Below are 22,526 nucleotides of genomic sequence, written 5' to 3' on the forward strand. Positions count from 1 at the left end.
ACGTGTTGCTGTGTGGTTTTTGTGACTTGTCACAGAAAGGGAACTATACCACGGTGTTGAAGCAGCAAGGTGGTGAGGAGACAGAACGACCAATATGAGAAGCATCATAGCCAGTTGATCTAGTGATGAGTTTATACACACACACGGCATGGGTCTAGCTAGGACGACTTTGTAAAGTCAGAATGCATCGGTAACAATGCACCCCCCCCCCCCCAAAAAGAGAGAAAGAGACCTGTAGCAACGCTCAGCTGATTCATCAGGAAAACCACAAGCATGTTTAAAAAGAGGAACATTCAGCAAACTCTGAGGCAGCAGCTTCCTGAACGCAATGGGTGCTCATTTTACTTGAAACATGAACTGGGTTTAGAGAAGGCTGTGGCACTCCTGTGACTGCTTTTCACAGAAAAAGGTAAGTGAACCAACAATTCAAAGAAATGAATTCATTCTGTGCGGACAAGATATTTCTTCACTGCCAAATCTTGTGTGTCAACACTCACTATATACTTTCTTTATATTAAGATATTACTTGTAAAAGAAACAGCACCAAGACAACCAGAATGCCTGGTGGTCTTATCACTAGCATAAGGCGGATCTATCTCATTTCTAATGTCTACATTTGTTTGTAGTTGTTTGTAGTGTGTAGTTCCCGATCGACTAGATTCAATGCATTAGAATGTCTCGCCTCAGTCAGTCTGGGAATATACAGTACCGGCTGGTTAAACTTGGCTCAAGCGAATGGTCAGTATTTTGTTGAACAGCAGTTGAAGATGAAAACAGCACTGTCTTGTTTCTGGTGATGAAGTCACGGTCTTGTGGCTTGTGGGTAACACTAGTGCTTGACTCGTATCACCTAGAGAAAGAATAGCACCGCCTATCCGGGTTTCGAACAACACCTTTACACACAGTTCTGTGCAGAGCGAACTTCACTGCCATGAGCTGCTTTGGTTGTCAGATCATCTGTTGCAAGACACTTTCCTGCAATGTATTAGCTGAGTGTCCACACTAACGAGCACAGTTCATGCAACCAACCAAGCTATAGTACAACAGCTCTTCTAGCATCAGCAACTCATTCAGCACACAACCCAGAAGTGTTTAAACCACCCAAACAGAATGCTCCAAAAAAATGACTCAGGCAATTTGTTTCACAACATCTTTTTTATTAGAACAAAACACACACACGGCAGCCACTAGTTTACACATTCTTTTTTCGTACTCTGGCAGCAGATCTGCCAACATGTTTTAAATAACGTATTAAGGCAAGCATGCATTGGCATCCTCTGTACATATGGCTCTGTCGGATATTTTGGTACAATGTTTTGGTAAAACGTTCATTTAGACATATAAATACAGTGTTGTTGGCAGCATAACAGTTTCAGAACTAAAAATCCAGCCTTCTGAACACAAACATTTGTATTGCAGGGATGGAAATAACAATCCTACTGTATAGCAGTTTCACCCTTTCCTGGTTTTACTATGAGCTTGATGAGCCACAGTGTACAGGTAACAAGCTCAGGTGTGTCCTATTAAAAACTCATAGTTGAACCAGGAATTGATCCAGCTGCTATGCAATGGGAGTCTTCTTTTCATCCCTGTTAAGTTTTTTTTTTTCAAACTTGGAGGTGTAACTTGGCACACGTCATACCTGATCAAAACCAGTATAGTAAGTGAAAGAAGGTTACTGAAGCAGAAGATATTGCATGGACAGGAAATTCATCAGGCCATGCACACATCCAAAGCAATCAGCATTTGGACAAACACAGCAAACTTCACATGATCAAATAGTCTTTACCTAGAAAAGTTGAACCATAAACCTTCTCCTGCGAATTATTATTGCAAATCAAGGCTTCGAGATGAACAACATGCAAAAAAAAAAAAAGTAATATTGCTAAAAACTTTCATTAGGGGTTTTATAGCCTTTCAACATCCATAAATATCCAGCATAATTCAAGAAAGGATTCGATTTCGTATGAATAAAGTGGTTTCATAAGGGACCTAATACAGTAAAGAACATTTTTTCCAATCAACAAAACCTCCAGTAAACTTGCACGCTGCGACCAACAATCCAATTATTTTGCTGCATTCACAGTATGGACTTCATGCACAATTTAAAAGAATCTTGGTTATGTCTTGAATTATCATACAGTGCACACTGGAGAAATGCTGACTAGACTTGTCAATATTACAAGCAAGCAAATGTTGAAATGAACAAGACAAACTGCATTTTTAAATGTGCGTTCGATTAATACACACGAAAAGCACAAGCGCATAGTGCTTACAGTGCTGTATATGCTACACCTGGTTTAATGTTTCACACAAACCCGCATTTTAAAATCTACCACATTATTACGCTCCTTAAATAAATACGGTCATCTAACACTGCTTTCTGAATTATGTTTGATAAATTATTTTACACCGCAAAATTTCAGTTTCATCTTAACAAAGTTATTGGTCTCACACAGCGAACATTACAAAAGTATGGTGTACCTTATTAATGCAAGTCCTGCACATTCTCATATGTATAGCAACTAAGAGAAGCTATTATAGCAGCAGTTAGTGAGAAGGCATCCGTTTTAAATGTAGCAACAAAACACATGTTTCCTGTCTCACTAAAGCTTATGAGCACACTTCAGTAATGCAACACTAAGAAACTACAAATTAGTACAAAAAACAGGAACATTTTAGTTCATTTTCAGCACTCTCCTTTCAACAAAAAACACCTTTGCATAAATAAAACCAAGGCAATTGCATAGAGAAGGTACAAAAAGAAGAAGATATAGTACAAATTACAGTACAACTCATGTCCTAGCACGCTTGCATGACTGTGCCAGGATACAGCAGACACGAGAAAGAGAGAAAGAGAGAGAGAGAGAGAGAGAGAAAGCAAAGTCTACTAATTTAATTGAAGAGCTAGAAATGAGTCTACTCCTTCATTCAAACCCTTGTATTCCAGTGTGGCTATGCTCGTCTCCATTAGCAGTACTGAGATGATGGCTGGTCTTCCTGAGAGTTGTATTTGTAGCTGTACACAGCGCCCTCCAGTGGTTACTCTGCGTTTTTGTAGTTCGTGAACAGGTTATACAGAACCCTCAGGGTGGATTTGAGATTCAAATTGACAACGTCTGCAAAAACACAATGGTAACAGGTTTTTTTTTTTTTGTTTTTTTTTTTTTAACGTCCACTTACCTTTTTATGATTTACTGTTTTTCATTGCAAATTCACAAACACAAATATAACGTTACTTTATAGATGTTAAAGCTTTTAATCTGCAATACATGAACTGAATGATAGTGTTAGAGCACCGCCTTCTGGATCAAAATGTCATTACAACTGAATTAAAACACGAAAACGTCATAAAACACTCATTTCAGTTCATTTCAGAATGATCAGATGCGCTAAACAGATGCGCTAAATATTCTTGTACCTTCAGGACGTGCTTTAGGTTTCTTCAGCCCTCCATCCTGCATCAGCTCAAAGGCAAAGGAAACATTAAGAACCTGCAGACACAGAAAACGATTACAGGAACACTTAAATAAGACAACAGTTCAATCTGCCCCTCCTCTTCAAAGTGCGTACCGGTATTCCCAGGAAACAAGCCCATCATATCAAGCCCTTGCTTTATACAGCAATTATTACTACTGTGTGCTAACCCTGCAAGAGAGCATGCACAGGACTTACCTTCTGCTCAACACTCTCCGGAGTCAAAAAGAAGTTGTGCAGGGGGACAAAGTAATCCTCCAGCAATCCCATCAGCAAAACCAGATACACCCCATCTGCAAACTAGACAGAGCCTTTCATTACCTATTACATGTGCACAGACCCGCATCAGGGGACTGCACTATCTCTCAAGTCCAGACTCATGTTTTTGCATAGTACACTGGCATAGCAGATTCCTGTTAATTGTAATCTAAATTCATTATACAGCTTTAAAACAGCCAATAAAGAAGCTGCATTAATAAACTGCACAAGTGTGGATCTCCAGCCAGTAATGAAGCTGCATTAATAAACTGCACAAGTGTGGATCTCCAGCCAGTAATGAAGCTGCATTAATAAACTGCACAAGTGTGGATCTCCAGCCGGTAACGAAGTTGCATTAATAAACTGCACAAGTCATCACGCATGTCGGAGTCTCACCTGTGTCTCCAGCTCGGTCACCTCCAGGTTCAGTTTGTTTAGGTGCTTGTTCACAAAGGTAATAAGAGACTGTGAACGTTAAGAGAAAGAAAGGGGCATTGCTGAAAAAGTACATGTGCTGTAAATGAAAACCAGACTGATAAACAGACAGACTGGAGCACATACGATTCCTTACTGTCACTTTAAAGGAAGTAGCAAGGCAGTGTTAAAGCTGTAACCCCGCAGTGCGTTTCTAACAGGGCTGTAACCCCGCAGTGCGTTTCTAACAGGGCTGTAACCCCGCGGTGCGTTTCTAACAGGGCTGTAACCCCGCGGTGCGTTTCTAACAGGGCTGTAACCCCGCGGTGCGTTTCTAACAGGGCTGTAACCCCGCGGTGCGTTTCTAACAGGGCTGTAACCCCGCGGTGCGTTTCTAACAGGGCTGTAACCCCGCGGTGCGTTTCTAACAGGGCTGTAACCCCGCAGTGCGTTTCTAACAGGGCTGTAACCCCGCGGTGCGTTTCTAACAGGGCTGTAACCCCGCGGTGCGTTTCTAACAGGGCTGTAACCCCGCGGTGCGTGGCTAACAGGGCTGTAACCCCGCGGTGCGTTGCTAACAGGGCTGTAACCCCGCGGTGCGTTGCTAACAGGGCTGTAACCCCGCGGTGCGTTTCTAACAGGGCTGTAACCCCGCGGTGCGTTTCTAACAGGGCTGTAACCCCGCAGTGCGTTTCTAACAGGGCTGTAACCCCGCAGTGCGTTTCTAACAGGGCTGTAACCCCGCGGTGCGTGGCTAACAGGGCTGTAACCCCGCGGTGCGTTGCTAACAGGGCTGTAACCCCGCGGTGCGTTGCTAACAGGGCTGTAACCCCGCGGTGCGTTTCTAACAGGGCTGTAACCCCGCGGTGCGTGGCTAACAGGGCTGTAACCCCGCGGTGCGTTGCTAACAGGGCTGTAACCCCGCGGTGCGTTGCTAACAGGGCTGTAACCCCGCGGTGCGTTTCTAACAGGGCTGTAACCCCGCGGTGCGTTTCTAACAGGGCTGTAACCCCGCGGTGCGTTTCTAACAGGGCTGTAACCCCGCGGTGCGTTTCTAACAGGGCTGTAACCCCGCGGTGCGTTTCTAACAGGGCTGTAACCCCGCGGTGCGTTTCTAACAGGGCTGTAACCCCGCGGTGCGTTTCTAACAGGGCTGTAACCCCGCGGTGCGTTTCTAACAGGGCTGTAACCCCGCGGTGCGTTTCTAACAGGGCTGTAACCCCGCAGTGCGTTTCTAACAGGGCTGTAACCCCGCAGTGCGTTTCTAACAGGGCTGTAACCCCGCAGTGCGTTTCTAACAAGGCTGTAACCCCGCAGTGCGTTTCTAACAGGGCTGTAACCCCGCAGTGCGTTTCTAACAGGGCTGTAACTCCGCGGTGCGTTTCTAACAGGGCTGTAACCCCGCGGTGCGTTTCTAACAGGGCTGTAACCCCGCGGTGCGTTTCTAACAGGGCTGTAACCCCGCGGTGTGTTTCTATCAGGGCTGTAACCCCGCGGTGCGTTTCTAACAGGGCTGTAACCCCGCGGTGCGTTTCTAACAGGGCTGTAACCCCGCGGTGCGTTTCTAACAGGGCTGTAACCCCGCAGTGCGTTTCTAACAGGGCTGTAACCCCGCAGTGCGTTTCTAACAGAGCTGTAACCCTGCAGTGTGTTTCTAACAGGGTTGCTAAACACACTCAATAACAAATTGATGTTTTTTTTACCTTTTTAACAACGCTGAGTTTATCAGGAGCATGGTCAAGCAGAGTATCAAAAGCATCTCTTTCTGAAAAGAGATACATAGAAATAAGGAAAAAGAAAATCCGCTGCAGTTTCAAAATGTTAGTTTGTTTAATTGAGCTCCTGGGAATTCTTTGAAACAATCGAATCAGAACAATGCCATGCAGGTGAAGCTCAGTTCACGTCAGAAGTTACAGACAGGACACTGGGGCTGAAGTTTGAATCTAAAACAGCATAGCGTTTCTGGATTTCAACTGAAATGGAGTACTCACCAAATCTCCCCATCATCATCCTATAAAACAAATAAATAAGAACCTCTTGTTAGAGAAATAAAGTGTGCACGTATGTTAAAGAATATTGGAAGCACATTGGTAGGTTGTATGCCTGGCAAGATGGTATTGGACTAGCTAATGTTATCTTAGGTAAGAGAGTCCAAGATTAGTGTTAATCAGGGTCTGTGAAAGCTGCTCTTCATTGGTCTTCTCTCCCTTCCAGTCTTGCATTGCTCCGTTTGGAAAGGTCTATACCTCCCTATTCTGTAAAAGTGTTAGAATCTCAGAGCATTTAAGTCTAATGTATTATAATGTATAAACAGTAGATGGCAGCAACTCATAGTGAAGGTCAGCTTCAGTTTTACTGTAGTTTTCATTGGCATTCTTATTTTTCACTGCAGCCCAACAGACACACCTAGTGGGAGACTAGCGCATAGCAAGGCCCTTTTAGTACAGCGATGTAGTGTCAGGTACTGTACAATGCAGATAGAACAGGGATCTCCTCAAAAAGAAAAGCTTCATGAAAAGGTGAAAAGGTAAAAGGTTGTGTTGCCGTGTCTTACAGAAGATCCCTCAGTTAATACACTAGCGTGCAGGAACACTACCTTCACACTCCTTTCAAATTCATGCATAACAGGATGAAAGAAAACGTAAAAAATAAAAAGAACAAAAAGAATAAAATGACTCACTCTGTAGTGGTGGTGAGCTCCTTGGTGACATGCGATGACTGAAGCAGGCCTTCTCTTTTCTGCATCAGGACAAAAGAAAAACATTTAGCTTTAGCTGCTCATTGTCCTCCTGAAGGATGTCCTCAGTCCACGTTACCCAGATGGAAGGGCCCCCCAGGACCGGCAATGCCCCTGAATTAGGCATCCTGAAACTGGGTTAGTCTGAAGACACAGGGCTGCATGGGCTTATTAAGCTGCAGGACAGTCTTGAGCTCACACTTACCTTCACAAGGACAAGCTGCACAGACACGCGCTCTTACCTTCACAAGGACCAGCTGCACAGACACGCGCTCTTACCTTCACAAGGACCAGCTGCACAGACACGCGCTCTTACCTTCACAAGGACCAGCTGCACAGACACGCTCTCTTACCTTCACAAGGACCAGCTGCACAGACACGCGCTCTTACCTTCACAAGGACCAGCTGCACAGACACGCTCTCTTACCTTCACAACGACTAGCTGCACAGACACGTGCTCTGGGAGTCGGATGGGAGCCTGGAAATGCATGGCCAGACCCACCAGGAGGTACACGATAGAGATCAGGTTTTTACAGTGGATAGCTGGGAAAAAAAAAAACACAACAAGCAATGAATGAAACTGCATTCAGAGACTGCTTTATTTAAATTAGAGACTGCTAGGAGCTAATCAGAGTGCAAGCTTGTGTCCTGTATGCCTGTAGTATATCAGTAAAACAAACCGCATTCATGACATCTACCACCCCTCACCGAGCCGCTACGCTTCATGACATCTACCACCCCTCACCGAGCCGCTACCCTTCATGCCATCTACCACCCCACACCGAGCCGCTACCCTTCTCAGTAATCTGTATGATTGTCAACTGCTTGAGGAGGAAAAAAAAAAAAAAAAACCAACAACATGCTTCTACTCACAATCCACGCTCCACTCGATGGACCAGCCGTTGGGACGCAGCAGCTCGTTCACGGCCTCCAGAACTGTCTGCAGCTTCTGCTTCTGACCGATTTCCGACTGGGTCACTTCAGCTACGTTCAGCTTGCACCCCGAGAGCTTCTCTGCAGGATGAGGCAAAATAAATACAAACACACTGAGCATGTCAGTGCAGTGTGCCAAATAGACCTGAAACAATAAACACCCCTTTCTACAGGTTTACCAGACGTCAAGCATAGTGCAATAAAGCATGTAACTGTAAAGTGAAGTACAGTAAATCATGTTGAGAAACATGACAAACCAGGGTAAACTACAGGAAATGCAAAGTACAACAATGGAAAAACATTGTAAGAAAAATGCTAAAACAGTGGCAAAAATACCACTGTATACTTTTATACGGGATAGAGTAATAATAAAAATAATAGTAATAGATAAAAAAAATGAAGCTGCAAAAGAAAAAAAGAATGGCGTACTTTATTGAATACTCTTAGCAAGAGAAGCCAGGAGCTTTGAATTGTCTATTTTTACATTTCCCCTTACACTTACTGTATGGTTCTCCAGACAAGCTCAAAGCAAATTCAAAGCCAGGTGAAGGCAGATTAACTGAAAAGTTATAATAACTCAATATTGGAGCAATAGAACACAGAACCCTCACAATTATTGCAAACACCAGAATATATTATGAGTAATGCATATTTTTTTTTTAAAAAGCACTTACATGATGTTTGAAGCTGCTTACTCCTTAACATGCAGCCTACATGGTCATTAAAAATGACTATTTCCATGTAGCAGCTTTAAAAAAAGGAGCCACAGCATCAGTGGACTCCAGCCACCATTCCCTGGTGCTGCTCCACTCCCTTCTACTGCACTAAAACACCTAGTGCTGCTCCACTCCCTTCCACTGCACTCACCAAACACCCAGTGCTGCTCCACTCCCTTCTACTGCACTAAAACACCTAGTGCTGCTCCACTCCCTTCCACTGCACTCACCAAACACCTAGTGCTGCTCCACTCCCTGCCACTGCACTCACCAAACACCTAGTGCTGCTCCACTCCCTTCCACTGCACTCACCAAACACCTAGTGCTGCTCCACTCCCTGCCACTGCACTCACCAAACACCTAGTGCTGCTCCACTCCCTTCCACTGCACTCACCAAACACCTAGTGCTGCTCCACTCCCTGCCACTGCACTCACCAAACACCTAGTGCTGCTCCACTCCCTTCCACTGCACTCACCAAACACCTAGTGCTGCTCCACTCCCTTCTACTGCACTCACCAAACACCTAGTGCTGCTCCATTCCCTTCTACTGCACTCACCAAACACCTAGTGCTGCTCCACTCCCTGCCACTGCACTCACCAAACACCTAGTGCTGCTCCACTCCCTTCTACTGCACTCACCAAACACCTAGTGCTGCTCCACTCCCTTCTACTGCACTCACCAAACACCTAGTGCTGCTCCACTCCCTTCTACTGCACTCACCAAACACCTAGTGCTGCTCCACTCCCTTCCACTGCACTCACCAAACACCCAGTGCTGCTCCACTCCCTTCTACTGCACTCACCAAACACCTAGTGCTGCTCCACTCCCTTCTACTGCACTCACCAAACACCTAGTGCTGCTCCACTCCCTTCTACTGCACTCACCAAACAGCTTCTGCAACACCTGTCCATCATACAGATCCTCCTCCAGGTCCTTCACGATGATTCTGTCTTCCTCCAGCTCGTTATTAATCCAGTCAATCAAAACCTTGACACAGTAATAATGCAAGCGAGCGTCAGACAGCATGTGTCATACGCTGTACATTATATACAGGATTTTACTTTATTCCATCAAGTGCAAAGTTTCACAAAACAGTAGACAATACATTTAGATCAGGTTTGGAAATAGACAAAATTCATATTATGCCAGCTCAGTCCTATGACTGGCAGACAGACAGAGACAGATAAACAGATAGACAGATAGACAGAATCTTAAATACAAGTTATAGTAATTACTATGGATTACAGAGAACTGAAGACAAGAAAATAAATAAAATACATAATAAGTAAATAAGTAAATAAAGACATGTTACCCGAAGCAGTTCTTTAAACTTGGGATCTTCTTTTGAGGTGGGGTCAATCATACTTCTTTCTGCGTTCTCTTCTGTAAGAAAGACACCGGGTTTGAGAGACAAGCTGAGATGAAGTGAACTCCTGACCATGCGGGTGACACATTGTATCAGCTGATCAAGGGGCTGTTCCTATTTTACAAACTCGTTACAGAAGTGTGCATCCAGTACTATAGGCTTTGCGGAAGATATTGAGACTTTCAGCTAGTTATTAAAATATATTTAAATATATAAGTCTCTCTATATTTGTAACATTTAAAGGCATGACTCAGACAGGAATTTAGTTCACTTGAAGAAAGCATCCTCCATTGGGGGATTCATGATTTTTGTTAAATAACTTTAATTATGAAAATGCTTTTATTTTATTTATTTTTAAGTCCACAGGTCAGCGGAATTATTTGAATTCATTGAAATATGGCAATAAATATTACAACAATACTGAACCAGTTTAAACTGCTTCAGTAGCAATAGAGAGAACTGAAAAAGAGTATGCAAACTAGAAACAATCCCTGGAGAGCCATCAAGTGATTCAGACAGGAAGACACAGGACAGGGAGTGAAGCACGCTGCCACCCCACCCCTCCCCTCCCCTCCCTTCCTCCCTTATGCACACAGTTCATGAACTTCTCTTTCACATGAAGGCACACATGACAGTGTCAATCTGAAATGTTATTTTGTTGCACAGGGATTTTCAGTTCAACACAGTGCTTGACATGATGATCAAATCCCGCTGCGTGTTTGGGAAGCAGGAGGCCTTACTCTAGCCCTAAATGGCACTAAATACAAACAGTAACTGAATACACCCAGACTTGAACCTATACTAGAGGTACCCATACAGTACAGTGCACTGCAGTACCTTCAAGAACACATTATGCTTTCCTGGTAATTGAATGGGATTGTTTCTGTGAACTCTGTGGGGTACGTGAAGCTGCCCTGCCATGTGTGCCAAGTAGAGCACAGATAGGAAACTTAACATGGTACAGATATAAATGTGCTGACCGAAGGGGACAGAAAGTCTAAGATGATACTGAAATTCATTTGTTCCAGGGACTCTGACTAAGAGGGAGAAGAGACTGCTGAGTGAAATTAAAGATTTACACGTACTGTAAAACAGGGCTCCCAAACTTTCTTGAGATTCCCCCACCCCCCCGCCACCCTGACTGAGGCCCCCCTCCTGAAATGTTGCTTTTGATCCCTTTAGTGAGAGAGCTTGTTCGGGTGTACTGGTTGAAGTGCTACTGCTTTCATTGTGTTCAGTGTCATTGCTCTACGTCATCCCCTCTGTAGTTACTGGACTGTTGTACACCGTCTGACTGCAAATGCAACACAAACCTGCCTGGAAACGTTTGTGTAAATTAACCCGACCCCCGGGTCTGGGGAACAGTGCTTTGTCAGGGTCACTTGGGAGGGAACATGTTTGTATGCGCTGCGGCCCCCTGAACCCATCATCTCGCAGCCCCAGCCCATGCATGTGTTTTTGGCTGCGTGAAGCGTTTTAAAGGAGGGTACCGAGGGGAGATGACAGCTGAATGTACCGAGCATGGTGTCCTCCGGGTGGATGTCTATGCTGGAGGGCTGGAGAGGAGAGTTGATGGCATTCTTTCCCTCTTCGTGCAGGTCGCTCACTAAACAAGGAGGGGAAACAAAAGATACAACTCAGAAGGCATTGATTTTATCACCTTGTCTTTGCATGTATTAACTTGTATGTCCAGATTATAACCCACTCCTTCTCCACCTGCTGTACCTAAATAAGAACATACAAGAAGTTCTTGAACGAGAAGAGGCTGTTCAGCTCATCAAGGCTGGTTCATTCTCAGCACACCATTCGCATAAAGAGATCTCATTTAACAGGGCAGAATCCAATTGCTTTTTATGGTCGCTTGTGTTTTCAATGTTACCCCTTCCATGCATCTATTCCATGCATGCTCTTTGTAAACCAAATCACAAAGAGAAACATGCATCACCAGCTTGGGGATCCTAGTGGGTAATTAAAACCCTATTCCTAACCTTGACCCCAAGACAGTGGGGTCAATCCACCAAGCTGACCGGCTCATATTTCAGCTTGGGATCCTGAGTATACATGGAATCCTTTTGTGTAAATTGTCAACCATTTAAACTGTTACATGATTTCTATGAAAAAGTAGGTGTAGTATTTATAGTCACCTATTTTGCTTTTGTATTTATTATTTCACACTTTACACTTGTTTTCGCAATGAATGAATATACTGCAAATGATTCAACTTTGATTCAACTTTTATGTTCATTTACAGTTTAAACATTACTAAGGCTTTAAAGGGTAACATTGAAACACGGATACTCTCTCTCTGTGTGATGAGGCATCCACTTCTGCTTACAAACCCTGTACTCATTCATAGACATGAGACTGTATTGCATTATTATTCAGCAGTATTAATCACACCCCGCCACCCAAACAGTGGTCCTGTACTTCAACCAAAGCAACTCCAATAAAGACAACACCCACAAAGTAATTCAAGGCAATTACAAAGCCATAGCGAACTGAACAAAACAAATATCTAATGTAAACATTCGAAGTGTACAAATCACTTCTACTAGGGGTGCTACTGTAATTTCCCTTGAATTTAAACTTTAGTATTGAATGTGTTTAACATTTCCATATAGGGAACGTGTGCCAACAAGCAAAAAATCCAGCATCCTGTGTACAGCTAGTACAGCACAGTGCATGTTATGTGGTAGATCATCTGCACTATCTAACCTGCGAGACAAACGTCTGAAGTATATCACATTGGAACTGTACACCATTCAATGAACTGCAATGAGCCAGCAGAGCAGTAAACAAAGCTGACCACACTCACATTGAATACAAAGATTCCTGGCTTGCACAAAGACAAGACTGCGTTTGACACCGTTTCCAAACAGCTGTCCATGAAGAGCTTGCGAGACAAGCAGCCACGCTCAGCTTGGGTACCAATCTCACTGACTGGCTCTGGCTAGCATCTACAGTTAAAGCATCATGAAGATTCAACAATCGAAATACCCAACTGTACGTGTCACTCATTTCAACCCCACCCTCACAGAGCAGTTTTAAAACAGCTTGGTTATTTAAGTCCATTATTAGCATGGCCAGTGAATTTAAATCTCCTCACCATTATGACCAATATCAAAAGCTTTTTTATCTTGTATGCTTTAGTTGTTGCATTTACAGCAATTGTCTGTGCATACTTTATAATCCATGTACAAAGCTAGACAATATTTACTGCATTTGGTTCTTCCCCTCTCTGTTATTCTGGTTCAAACGTGCTGTATAGAGACAGCTCCACTGCCACCTCCAACTTATAAAGCTGAAGATCAAAAAAACCAGCAGCTCTCATGAACCTCAATACAACTCATCAGCAGCCCAACTGCACCATCAGAGCGGCAACCCTCCCATAAGAGGTAGTGATGAGGAAACGTTAGGGGCTAGATTCTCAAAGAACTTTACTAACTATCGTCATTAGCGAGATTTTTAACCCAATAATGAACTCAATAACACACACATTTTGCTGGTTACGCAGAACTGAAATGGCATTAATCTTGTACTACTTTACCAAAAATAACCAAGGTACAGTCCTGTAAGTAGTCAAAGAATAGTGTCAATCAGAGTGTTCCTCTACAGTAAGACACTGAAAGAAGTGCCAATCAGAGTGTTCCGCTACAGTAAGACACTGAAAGAAGTGCCAATCAGAGTGTTCCGCTACAGTAAGACACTGAAAGAATAGTGCCAATCAGAGTGTTCCGCTACAGTAAGACACTGAAAGAATAGTGCCAATCAGAGTGTTCCGCTACAGTAAGACACTGAACTAATAAATTAAACTAATAAATCAACACAACACCCTTTAGCTTCTGCACATAAAGTACAAACCCAGCGTAACCATGGAAATCTTTTCATTTAGCTAATCCGGACTGTTCCCAGGGAAACAGTCATTAAGCATCTAATTACTGATGAATGTAAACGACCTTACCAGCAGCCCAGCCGAGATGGAGTGTGTCGTTTAGGCTGGCTTCCTGTGTCACAGCTTAATGGGTCTGAGGCAGTGAAAGTCCATGTGACTCGCCCACAACAACACACAGCCGTGAACCTACCCAGAAACCTCCTAGCTTAGAACCTAACATTAATGCCATTCCAAACCATTCCAATTAGCACTTATCTTGGTCCATCATACCTAAGGTAAGATTTAGTAGTCCACAAAACCTTAGTTATGAATGCCTATGACTTTGCCACATTTTGCTTTTTCAACAAACAAAACGATTTAGAAGGTGTTTCCCATTTTCACTAGTTACAGTGGATTGTAAAAGGTAACTCCACTGGCACCTTCTGTAAATAGCACACCCAAAATATGCAACCTTTGAAGAGATCGGGTAGAACAGGAGGTGGTGACGATGGCATGAGTCCTGTAAATATAAAAGACCCTGCTACAGTGTTGCATATACTGCAGGAGTTCCACCACATTCCACATGGTCTTGCCTGGTTACTCTAACCCACAGTACCTTGCTTCTTCCTTTTGGTCCCACACAGCAGGCCTGCCATGTCTCTGGTGCAGATCTCCAGCAGTGAATGTGACAGGGGCTCTGGTGCTGTAAACCAGGTGGCAGCTGGAGTGTACGTGGCATGCTGGCCAGTCATCACGTGCTATTTGTGTCACAGCACCGGTCCAGTTACACCACACAGTTCAGGAGAGGGAACAGGAGACACACCACCAGCAAATACCTGAGGAGCTTGAACGCAGAAGCACTGGGGACGACCACCGGCTGAGCCAGCAGATGTGTTCTCCGAGCTGCAGTGGTATGTGTGGTTCTAGCTTTGTTTTTTATTTATTTATTTTTTAAATACTTGCTTACATACTTCATGTGTTGCAGGAAAAAACAAATGAATGAATCCAGTTTCTTTTCATCTTTCATTGCTTTCAAAATGTATTTGGAAATGACTTCAGGGCAGCACTTGTTGTGACTATGTACTGTAACTTACAGTGCTCACTCAGAACTTTGGCTTCAAGTCTTGATCAGGCTTGGGGTGAGGTTTAGCATTTCAAATAATGAATGAAAAGGTAAGGGTGCTTCAGGTGTTGCTTAGCGGTGGACAGAAAAAACAAAGTTATTTGATATGTGTTCTTTCCTAATATACCGCAAGCTTAGTCACAAAAAGCCTCTTAATTGGGCCTTGAAAAGTCATACTACAGTATAGGGCAATGCACTCTATAGCCTCTGTCAGGGTGCTTAAAGATACGTGAAACTTCTTCAGTTATAATATCTTGCGGTTTAACGATGTAAAGAAGCTCCAGTTGGGTAGTTTTCTGATGGTGCTGTTGTGTTCATTCCAAGAGCTGTCAGCCGGGCAATGAGACGTAGACTTTCTCTTCCGATGAGGAGGGCGGCTGCTTCATTCTACAAGAAGCAGATACCATAGCCTGGGTGCCAGTGAAGGGATCCGTACCATTGCCTGGTGCTCTGGTGAAGGAGGATGCGAGCGAGGCATGGTATGGATCCCAGCTGAGACACAAAGTACGATTCTCAGCCTTACTGCCCGTCTTCTGCTTCGATTCCAGTAAGATTTTACTCCTAGACACATTGCTATAGTTCTGAAGCAACAGTGCTTCCCTATGTCTTAAATCTGAATTTGAACTTTTTTTTATGACAAGCCTGTACCCCGAGATTGGATGTTTTACTTTTAACATTAAACGGAAGAACTTATGGTAGCGTACTTTACTGTACATACAACAGGGTTAGAAACTCACACTAGCTCTGCACCCAGTCCTGGGTTTGCAAACTACCATCAATTAAGTATATCATTTAAATGATTCAGTAGCCAGGAGTTTGAGCAACCCCTTTTAAACATAGCGTTGCTTCCCTTACAGTTGCATGAACAACTCCTACTGTAACAGTCAACCTACAGACGCAGGTGATCAAGTGTGATCAGTCCAGAGCAGATTTAGCAGGGGTCTGATTGTTCAAACTCCTGGCACCTGCAGATTTCAATAACATACCTAACAAGGGGAGTTCAGAAACCCAGAACTGGGTGCAGGACTTCTGGAAGTTTCTAACCCCAATACAATATTTCACAAACCAGCATTTTGTAAGCATTGCTTGTATTGGGAGCCGACAGCAAAATGTCTACTGACAATTCCAATTAGATTAATCAATGGAGTCTCAATATTAGACACTGTGTTTGCATGCAGTTATTTCCCATGTGTTTCTGGGATAATTCATTGTAAAATCAATGCCATGTTAATTTAAAACAATTGTAAACTGGATAATGTGTTCCAAGCACTGGTCCCATTTATTTATCCAGTAAAGCTACTTATCCCCATTTAGGTAACCGCGATGATTTACTGCAGCCCAGAAATAAATAAAGTCGCTGCAGAAGGGAGATCAATGTCTTTAAATGTAACCCTAGTTATTTCTGGCTGTCCACTCACCCTCTCTGTCTAACAGACATGTAAGACCAGCACTACAGTAAGTGACGAGTCTGTCCGATACAACCAGAGACATCACATCCCGGTGACTTTTTAAAACCCTAACTTAAAAGCACCAGTCAGCATACATTGTAAACTAAACTGCATGAAGCACACAGCTGCTGTATTGAATTAAAGGTTTAAACAGTACTATAAACAAGCTTCCATTGAATGCAAAAGCTGTCCCTCTGACCCTGTTTACAAGTACAACACACTTGCATTACAGAAACTTAACGATGTTTGCCAACAGTTCCTTGTTGAATGCTGCCCTTGTTACACTCCCCACCTAATTACTGTAAAGAATGCAATCATGCCTGTGCTGCAGAACGTCTAACAGCATCTTTAGTTTAGCAGTGGAAATAGATGCTACTAATACAAACTGAACAGTGAAAAAAAAAAAAAAAAAATCTTAGAACTGCTGGAAGTCGACAGCAAATCTAAAATGTAAATATTCGATTTGCTGAAATATGCGATTATAACACAGAGATGTTTTGCACTTGTTGCTGTAACATGGGTTGTTCACATTAATGAATTCATTTGTATTTAACATATTGTGTGCAAATGGCTGCATGATCTGTGTAGGTAGAAACAAACTGGTAGGTTAAACAAATGGGTCAGTGTTATAACACTTAAGGCTTTGGTTCGAAACAGTTGCCTGCTTGACTTGAATTTTACAGTTTAATCATAGCAATGTAATGCAGACAGTTTAAATTAGGATGAGAAGCTGCCAGCATAAACAGAATCCACCTGCCTTGAGCGTTTAACCTCACTGCGAGGGTGCGGCTGGGGGAGGCGGAGGGGTACGAAGGAATCGAATACTATGGAGGGGTCAGTTACCAGTCTCCCTCCCAAAAATACAGTTTGAAAGTTAATACATTTCTAAATTGAAGTATGAATCCTGCAAACCCGTAATTGCTGGAAATGACACTGTAAACAATCATCCAATAGTCTGCATTTCAATTTCAATGGGATTCACAGTGTTGCTATCCAGACGCCCCACACTGTGTTTCATAAAGAATGCACAGTGCAGTACAATAAGAATCAGGAAGGAATGGGTGTGGTCAGATTGCAATGTAACCAAAGACCCTCTGTCTTCTTCCATGTAACTGCTGTTGATAAACAGATACGATTCCAGGAAGCATTGCACAGTATCGACAGCAAACAAAGAGACACAGGGCTGGATTCTCAATGACAAACTCCAAATCATTGTGTTTCAGAAAGGAAACACACACCCAATAAAGTTACCAAAACGGAAATAAACAGCTTGTATGTATTATTATTATTATTATTATTATTATTAGTTTTGGAATGTATGTGTTGTATTGTTATCACAACTGAAACAGCAGCAATTAAGTACTGTTTGCAGTTCAGAGATGGAAAGAAGTCTCCCATTGCATAGCAGCTTCACCCATTCCAGGTTTCACTATGAGCTTTATTAGCCCCAGTGTGTACAGGTGACACGTTTGGGTGTGTCTTATTGAAGTTGTAGTAAAAACAAGTAATGGATAAAACTGCTATGCAATGGGGAGTCTTATTGCCATCCCTGAAACCCACAATATTTCATATTGCTAAAGTGCAGTTGGTTATTTTTTTTGTTTGTTTTTTTTAACATTTCTAGGGATTTGGCAGTCGCATTAACCGACAATACAGTGAACCGATTTGCTTATTTGGGGCAGTATTTCAGACGGCAAGCTAACGCATGGACAGCTCCTGTAATCAGCCCTGATGCAGCGGTGGAAAAATAACTGCGGTGACATTCCTTTGTAATTGCTAGTCTGGCACACACTCTCCGCCTCCCTCTACTGGCATATACAGCAGTGAGACGCATACCACCACGTTACAGCAGCTGCTATCACAAACACAGTCTGGGACGTTAGAGTCGCGAATAAAAACTGTAGCAAGACCCGATGTTTGAGTTTGAAAATCGACTGATGTGTCAACTCGAATTAAAAACGCAAACTCGAGCAAGAGTACGTGATGCATACAACGTGAACAACAAAATCCATACCGTGAGGTACAGACTGTCTCAAATGTCTATCTCAAAACAACTTGTATGCACCGGCATAGCAATTACAGATGAACGAATGAATCCGCAAACAGGCTGAAGAAAATGTGTATTCCAGGCAGAATATTACGATCGATAAGTCAGAATTTTAATATGCGTTACATATCCTAATTGTGCTGTAGTGCATTACAGATATACATTATAAAATACCCCCCACCCAAAAAAAATTCACCCCCATTCACTAAACCCCGAGTATCTACTAGAACATGTCATAGCAGATACAATAGCGTAAACCGATAACTACACCAACTGTATTCTGTACACACTTTAATTCAAATGAATGAATCGTATTTACTTCACGTTTCTTCACGAACTGACATCAGCATACAGTTTATCATGAAATAACTTGATCCCGTTCTCATAGTAGTAGAACAGCATCCTTCTTAATTCATTTCAAATGTATTTGTAGTCGTGTTCGTAGTATTTGACACATCAAACTGACCTTCTTTGTACTTTTTCTTCCTCACTAAGGTGCCTCCCAACTTGCCCAGGAACGACTCCTCCTTTTTCATCTTGCTGTTAGACTGCACGGTCGGTGATCGTATTGGAGTCGAACTAGACATGCTATTCTCGTTTCAACCCAACCAAAACAACAACACGAAATCCGTTTTGTAAAGGAGCAGCCTCCCTGAGCGGCAGCACACCACAAAGGTAAGACAAATACACGTAAAGTCATTTAAAGAACAGGGAAAAACGACGTAGAAAAAAAAAAGAAAGATTGCTTTCCTATATGGCACAGGGAACAAAGCACCCCGCTTTCCTCACAGCGCCAGCCGACGGATGGGATGTCTGCCTGGAAACGGTGGACAGGGACCCCATGCAAAACTCACGACACTGAACGGGGAGTCACCTCAGGTGATTCAAATGAATCGCGCAAGCAATTTAAATAAGTGCTTTTCAATAATAAAACAAACAATACTAATAGTCCCTTACGGGTCGGAACACTTTGTGTTCATTCGACCTCATTTCAGCGCGGTTCTCCCAGTGTTTTTGTTTGTTTGTTTTTTGTCCTGGTCAGAAACAGTAAAATTGTTAAATCGCCCCTGTCTTGCAATTTTGTTTAAGTTCAAAACTGTAGCAGTGTGCTCAGCAAGTTGACAGCACGGTAATTTATTATATAAAAAAAAAGACATTTAGGGATTACTTATTAAATCATTCATATTATGTGTTTATAATTAATGTTCTGTTTAACTTCCTGAACCATGGCTAGGTTTCTGCATAAACAATTAGGCTGGTGAAATGTTTAATATATATCCTGAATTTATTAATAGAGCATTCATGCAAGTAGCTCTGAAATCGAACTTTAAATAACACCAGAAGCACATCATGTGGAGTTACAGTAGATTCTTGTTAATTACATAGCCCAGGTGCCTACTGTAACAGCTTTATGCAATTAACCAGCGTATGCAAGTACCAGTAACATATACAATGTAATACATTTAATTGTATACATGGTGATTGCATACAATTGTGAAGTACATTTCTTTTGAAAATGTATGTTCGTGTGGCAGGGTAGACAGAGCCCTGCTTGTAAATAACTGTATTGTATGTAAATCACATTGTAAATAGTGTATTATGATTTTAAAAAGGAAATGCATTGTTTGGTTTGGATGTGGTCTGGCAGAGGCGATGGTAGCAGGTCGTCTCTGCCAGACATCTCATGCGAATACATGGTCGTCAGCGAATTCATTAAGAGTTGCTGTCGACCACGCAGATATTAAAAACTCATGCAGAATGTGACCTTCTCCAGATTGATTGATTTATTACTAATCTGGAGATGGGCACATGTATGAAAAACCTACAGCATTTGCTGATCGGGGTAGGTGTTCAAGGAGGAGGAACGTGAGCGAGCGAGCGCAAAAAGACGAAGGTGAAGGTAAGACGAAAGAAAGCAATTGCTACTCGTGCTGGGCAGACCGGCATGGTATTTGTTTGGGTGTTCAAGAGTTGTTTTTGATTACTCTTTTAAATTTCTCTGTGAGCATTGTTTTTGTTTAATTATTTTTGTTTGAATAAAAACAGCCCCAGCACTTTCAACCCCTCAGCTTCCGGGCAGGTGAGGTGATAAATGCATCAGTAGATGCATTAAAAAACCTCTGTCAAGATGAAGATTTCTGGGATGAACACTATAGTGTAGCTGTAGATGTGCATCCTACAAAGAGACAGAGAACCACAAGTAAGCAGCTAGCTGATTCTGTTGTTCTCAACACTAGGACATTCAGACTCTGCTAATACTGCTAAATCTGACTGCAGTCTGACATTAAAGAGACCTATGTTAAACATTCTAGATAGAGCAATGTCAGAGATGGACACAGATTTTCTCAGAAGAATCTGGATTTAATGAAGTCTTTGTCCTGCCTTGTACCCCAATCTGGTACATTTCTTGATGCTACCATGCTAGAGCCTCTGCAGATGATAGCTGTTGTTGACAAAAGTGACATGGCCAATGAAATTGTTGTAACTAAACCTATGTTGTTTAAAAAACTCAACAAAGATGCCGACTGTACTGCTGTCTGTAAACCTCTGCATGGATATGCAGGTGCATTTCCTTTGCTGCATAAGGAATTACCTATAAGCCTATATTATTAGTGCAACAAAAAATGACTATGTTTAAAGGTATGTGTCTAAATGGTGGCCCCTCTAAGAGGTCTACTGGCCCCCCATCCTAAAGCAGCTGGAGCCAGACCTGCTTCCGGGTCTGGGTACGTCACCACACAAGCCGTCTGCCACAGTTCCTTATTCTGGGTAAATGCATCAAACTGTTTGGCACACGGGATATGCAATTCACAGGAATCTGGCCTTGCTCCTCTCCCTCTCCCTCTCACAAGGCTGCTCTGGTCCAGACTGCTGCTATTGCAGGTAGTGACTCACCTGGGAGAATGTGGACTGAACCCCTGGACTTGCTGAACAGAAAGGCTGCTCTCGTCCAGACTGCTTCCTGATCTTCTGCTTTCACTTTTACACAGCTGCTGATTATGTGTTTATTAGGACAGGTTCATTCAACACATGATTTTTTCACAATTAGTGAAAATAAAGAACAATAAACTTCAGATTTGTAGTAATTTTATTTTATAGTAAAATCATATTTTACAGAAAATACAAGAAACTTTCTCAACCTGATTGCTACACATTCTTCTAAATACAATTAGCCCATTTCCCAAAACATGCAATGTGCATGGTGACTGTGTGGTGACTGTGTGGTGGTGTGCGAGGTGATTGTGTGGTGACTGTGTGGTGGTGTGCGAGGTGACTGTGTGGTGGTGTGTGAGGTGATTGTGTGGTGACTGTGTGGTGGTGTGTGAGGTGATTGTGTGGTGATTGTGTGGTGACTGTGTGGTGGTGTGCGAGGTGATTGTGTGGTGACTGTGTGGTGGTGTGTGAGGTGATTGTGTGGTGATTGTGTGGTGACTGTGTGGTGGTGTGCGAGGTGATTGTGTGGTGACTGTGTGGTGGTGTGTGAGGTGATTGTGTGGTGACTGTGGTGGTGTGCCAGGTGATTGTGTGGTGATTGTGTGGTGGTGTGTGAGGTGATTGTGTGGTGACTGTGTGGTGGTGTGCGAGGTGATTGTGTGGTGACTGTGTGGTGGTGTGTGAGGTGATTGTGTGGTGATTGTGTGGTGACTGTGTGGTGGTGTGCGAGGTGATTGTGTGGTGGTGTGTGAGGTGATTGTGTGGTGACTGTGGTGTTGTGCCAGGTGATTGTGTGGTGACTGTGTGGTGGTGTGCGAGGTGATTGTGTGGTAACTGTGTGGTGGTGTGTGGTGTGCGAGGTGACTGTATGGTGATTGTGTGGTGACTGTGTAGTGGTGTGCGAAGTGATTGTGTGGTGACTGTGTAGTGGTGTGCGAGGAGATTGTGTGGTGACTGTGTAGTGGTGTGCGAGGTGATTGTGTGGTGACTGTGTGATGGTGTGCGAGGTGATTGTGTGGTGACTGTGTGGTGATTGTGTGGTGGTGTGCGAGGTGATTGTGTGGTGGTGTGTGAGGTGATTGTGTGGTGACTGTGTGGTGGTGTGCCAGGTGATTGTGTGGTGACTGTGTGGTGGTGTGTGAGGTGATTGTGTGGTGACTGTGTGGTGACTGTGTGGTGGTGTGCGAGGTGATTGTGTGG

The 22,526-nt window shown here is 43.2% G+C and overlaps 1 protein-coding gene and 1 long non-coding RNA gene across 3 annotated transcripts; one reads left to right on the top strand and one right to left on the bottom strand.

Moving 5' to 3' along the window:
- The first annotated feature begins 112 nt into the window (after positions 1-112).
- LOC131737563 (uncharacterized) lies at positions 113-21,235 on the top strand. Its single transcript, XR_009329215.1, has 4 exons — positions 113-409; positions 14,419-14,685; positions 18,888-19,067; positions 20,221-21,235. It is a non-coding gene; the product is annotated as an uncharacterized LOC131737563 (long non-coding RNA).
- Positions 1,137-18,999, bottom strand: LOC117415861 (beta-parvin). Of its 2 annotated transcripts, none has more exons than XM_034026745.3 (13): positions 18,859-18,999; positions 11,420-11,509; positions 9,850-9,920; positions 9,422-9,524; positions 7,760-7,900; positions 7,314-7,429; positions 6,830-6,888; positions 6,141-6,160; positions 5,853-5,914; positions 4,132-4,200; positions 3,676-3,777; positions 3,422-3,494; positions 1,137-3,119 (listed from the first exon to the last, which is right to left on the bottom strand). In XM_034026745.3, the coding sequence occupies exons 1-13, from the start codon at positions 18,977-18,979 to the stop codon at positions 3,043-3,045; spliced, it is 1,104 nt and encodes a 367-aa protein (XP_033882636.1). In that variant the 5' UTR covers positions 18,980-18,999; the 3' UTR covers positions 1,137-3,042. The 2 variants fall into 2 exon arrangements, with proteins under 2 accessions (XP_033882636.1, XP_033882635.1); XM_034026744.3 differs by lacking the exon at positions 18,859-18,999 and adding an exon at positions 14,391-14,558.
- Positions 21,236-22,526: the final 1,291 nt, after the last annotated feature.

The sequence above is a fragment of the Acipenser ruthenus genome, chromosome 7 (assembly GCF_902713425.1).
Source record: "Acipenser ruthenus chromosome 7, fAciRut3.2 maternal haplotype, whole genome shotgun sequence".
In the NCBI taxonomy this organism is placed as follows: Eukaryota; Metazoa; Chordata; class Actinopteri; order Acipenseriformes; family Acipenseridae; genus Acipenser; species Acipenser ruthenus.

Coding starts and splice junctions, on each gene's coding strand:
- LOC117415861 (XM_034026744.3), bottom strand. CDS start 14,526: ATGACTGGCCAGCATGCCACGTACACTCCAGCTGCCACCTGGTTTACA. Junction 11,510..14,390: donor GACCAAAAGGAAGAAGCAAG/GTACTGTGGGTT, acceptor CTCCTTGTTTAG/TGAGCGACCTGCACGAAGAG. Junction 6,889..7,313: donor TGCAGCTAGTCGTTGTGAAG/GTAAGAGAGCGT, acceptor GTCCTGATGCAG/AAAAGAGAAGGCCTGCTTCA.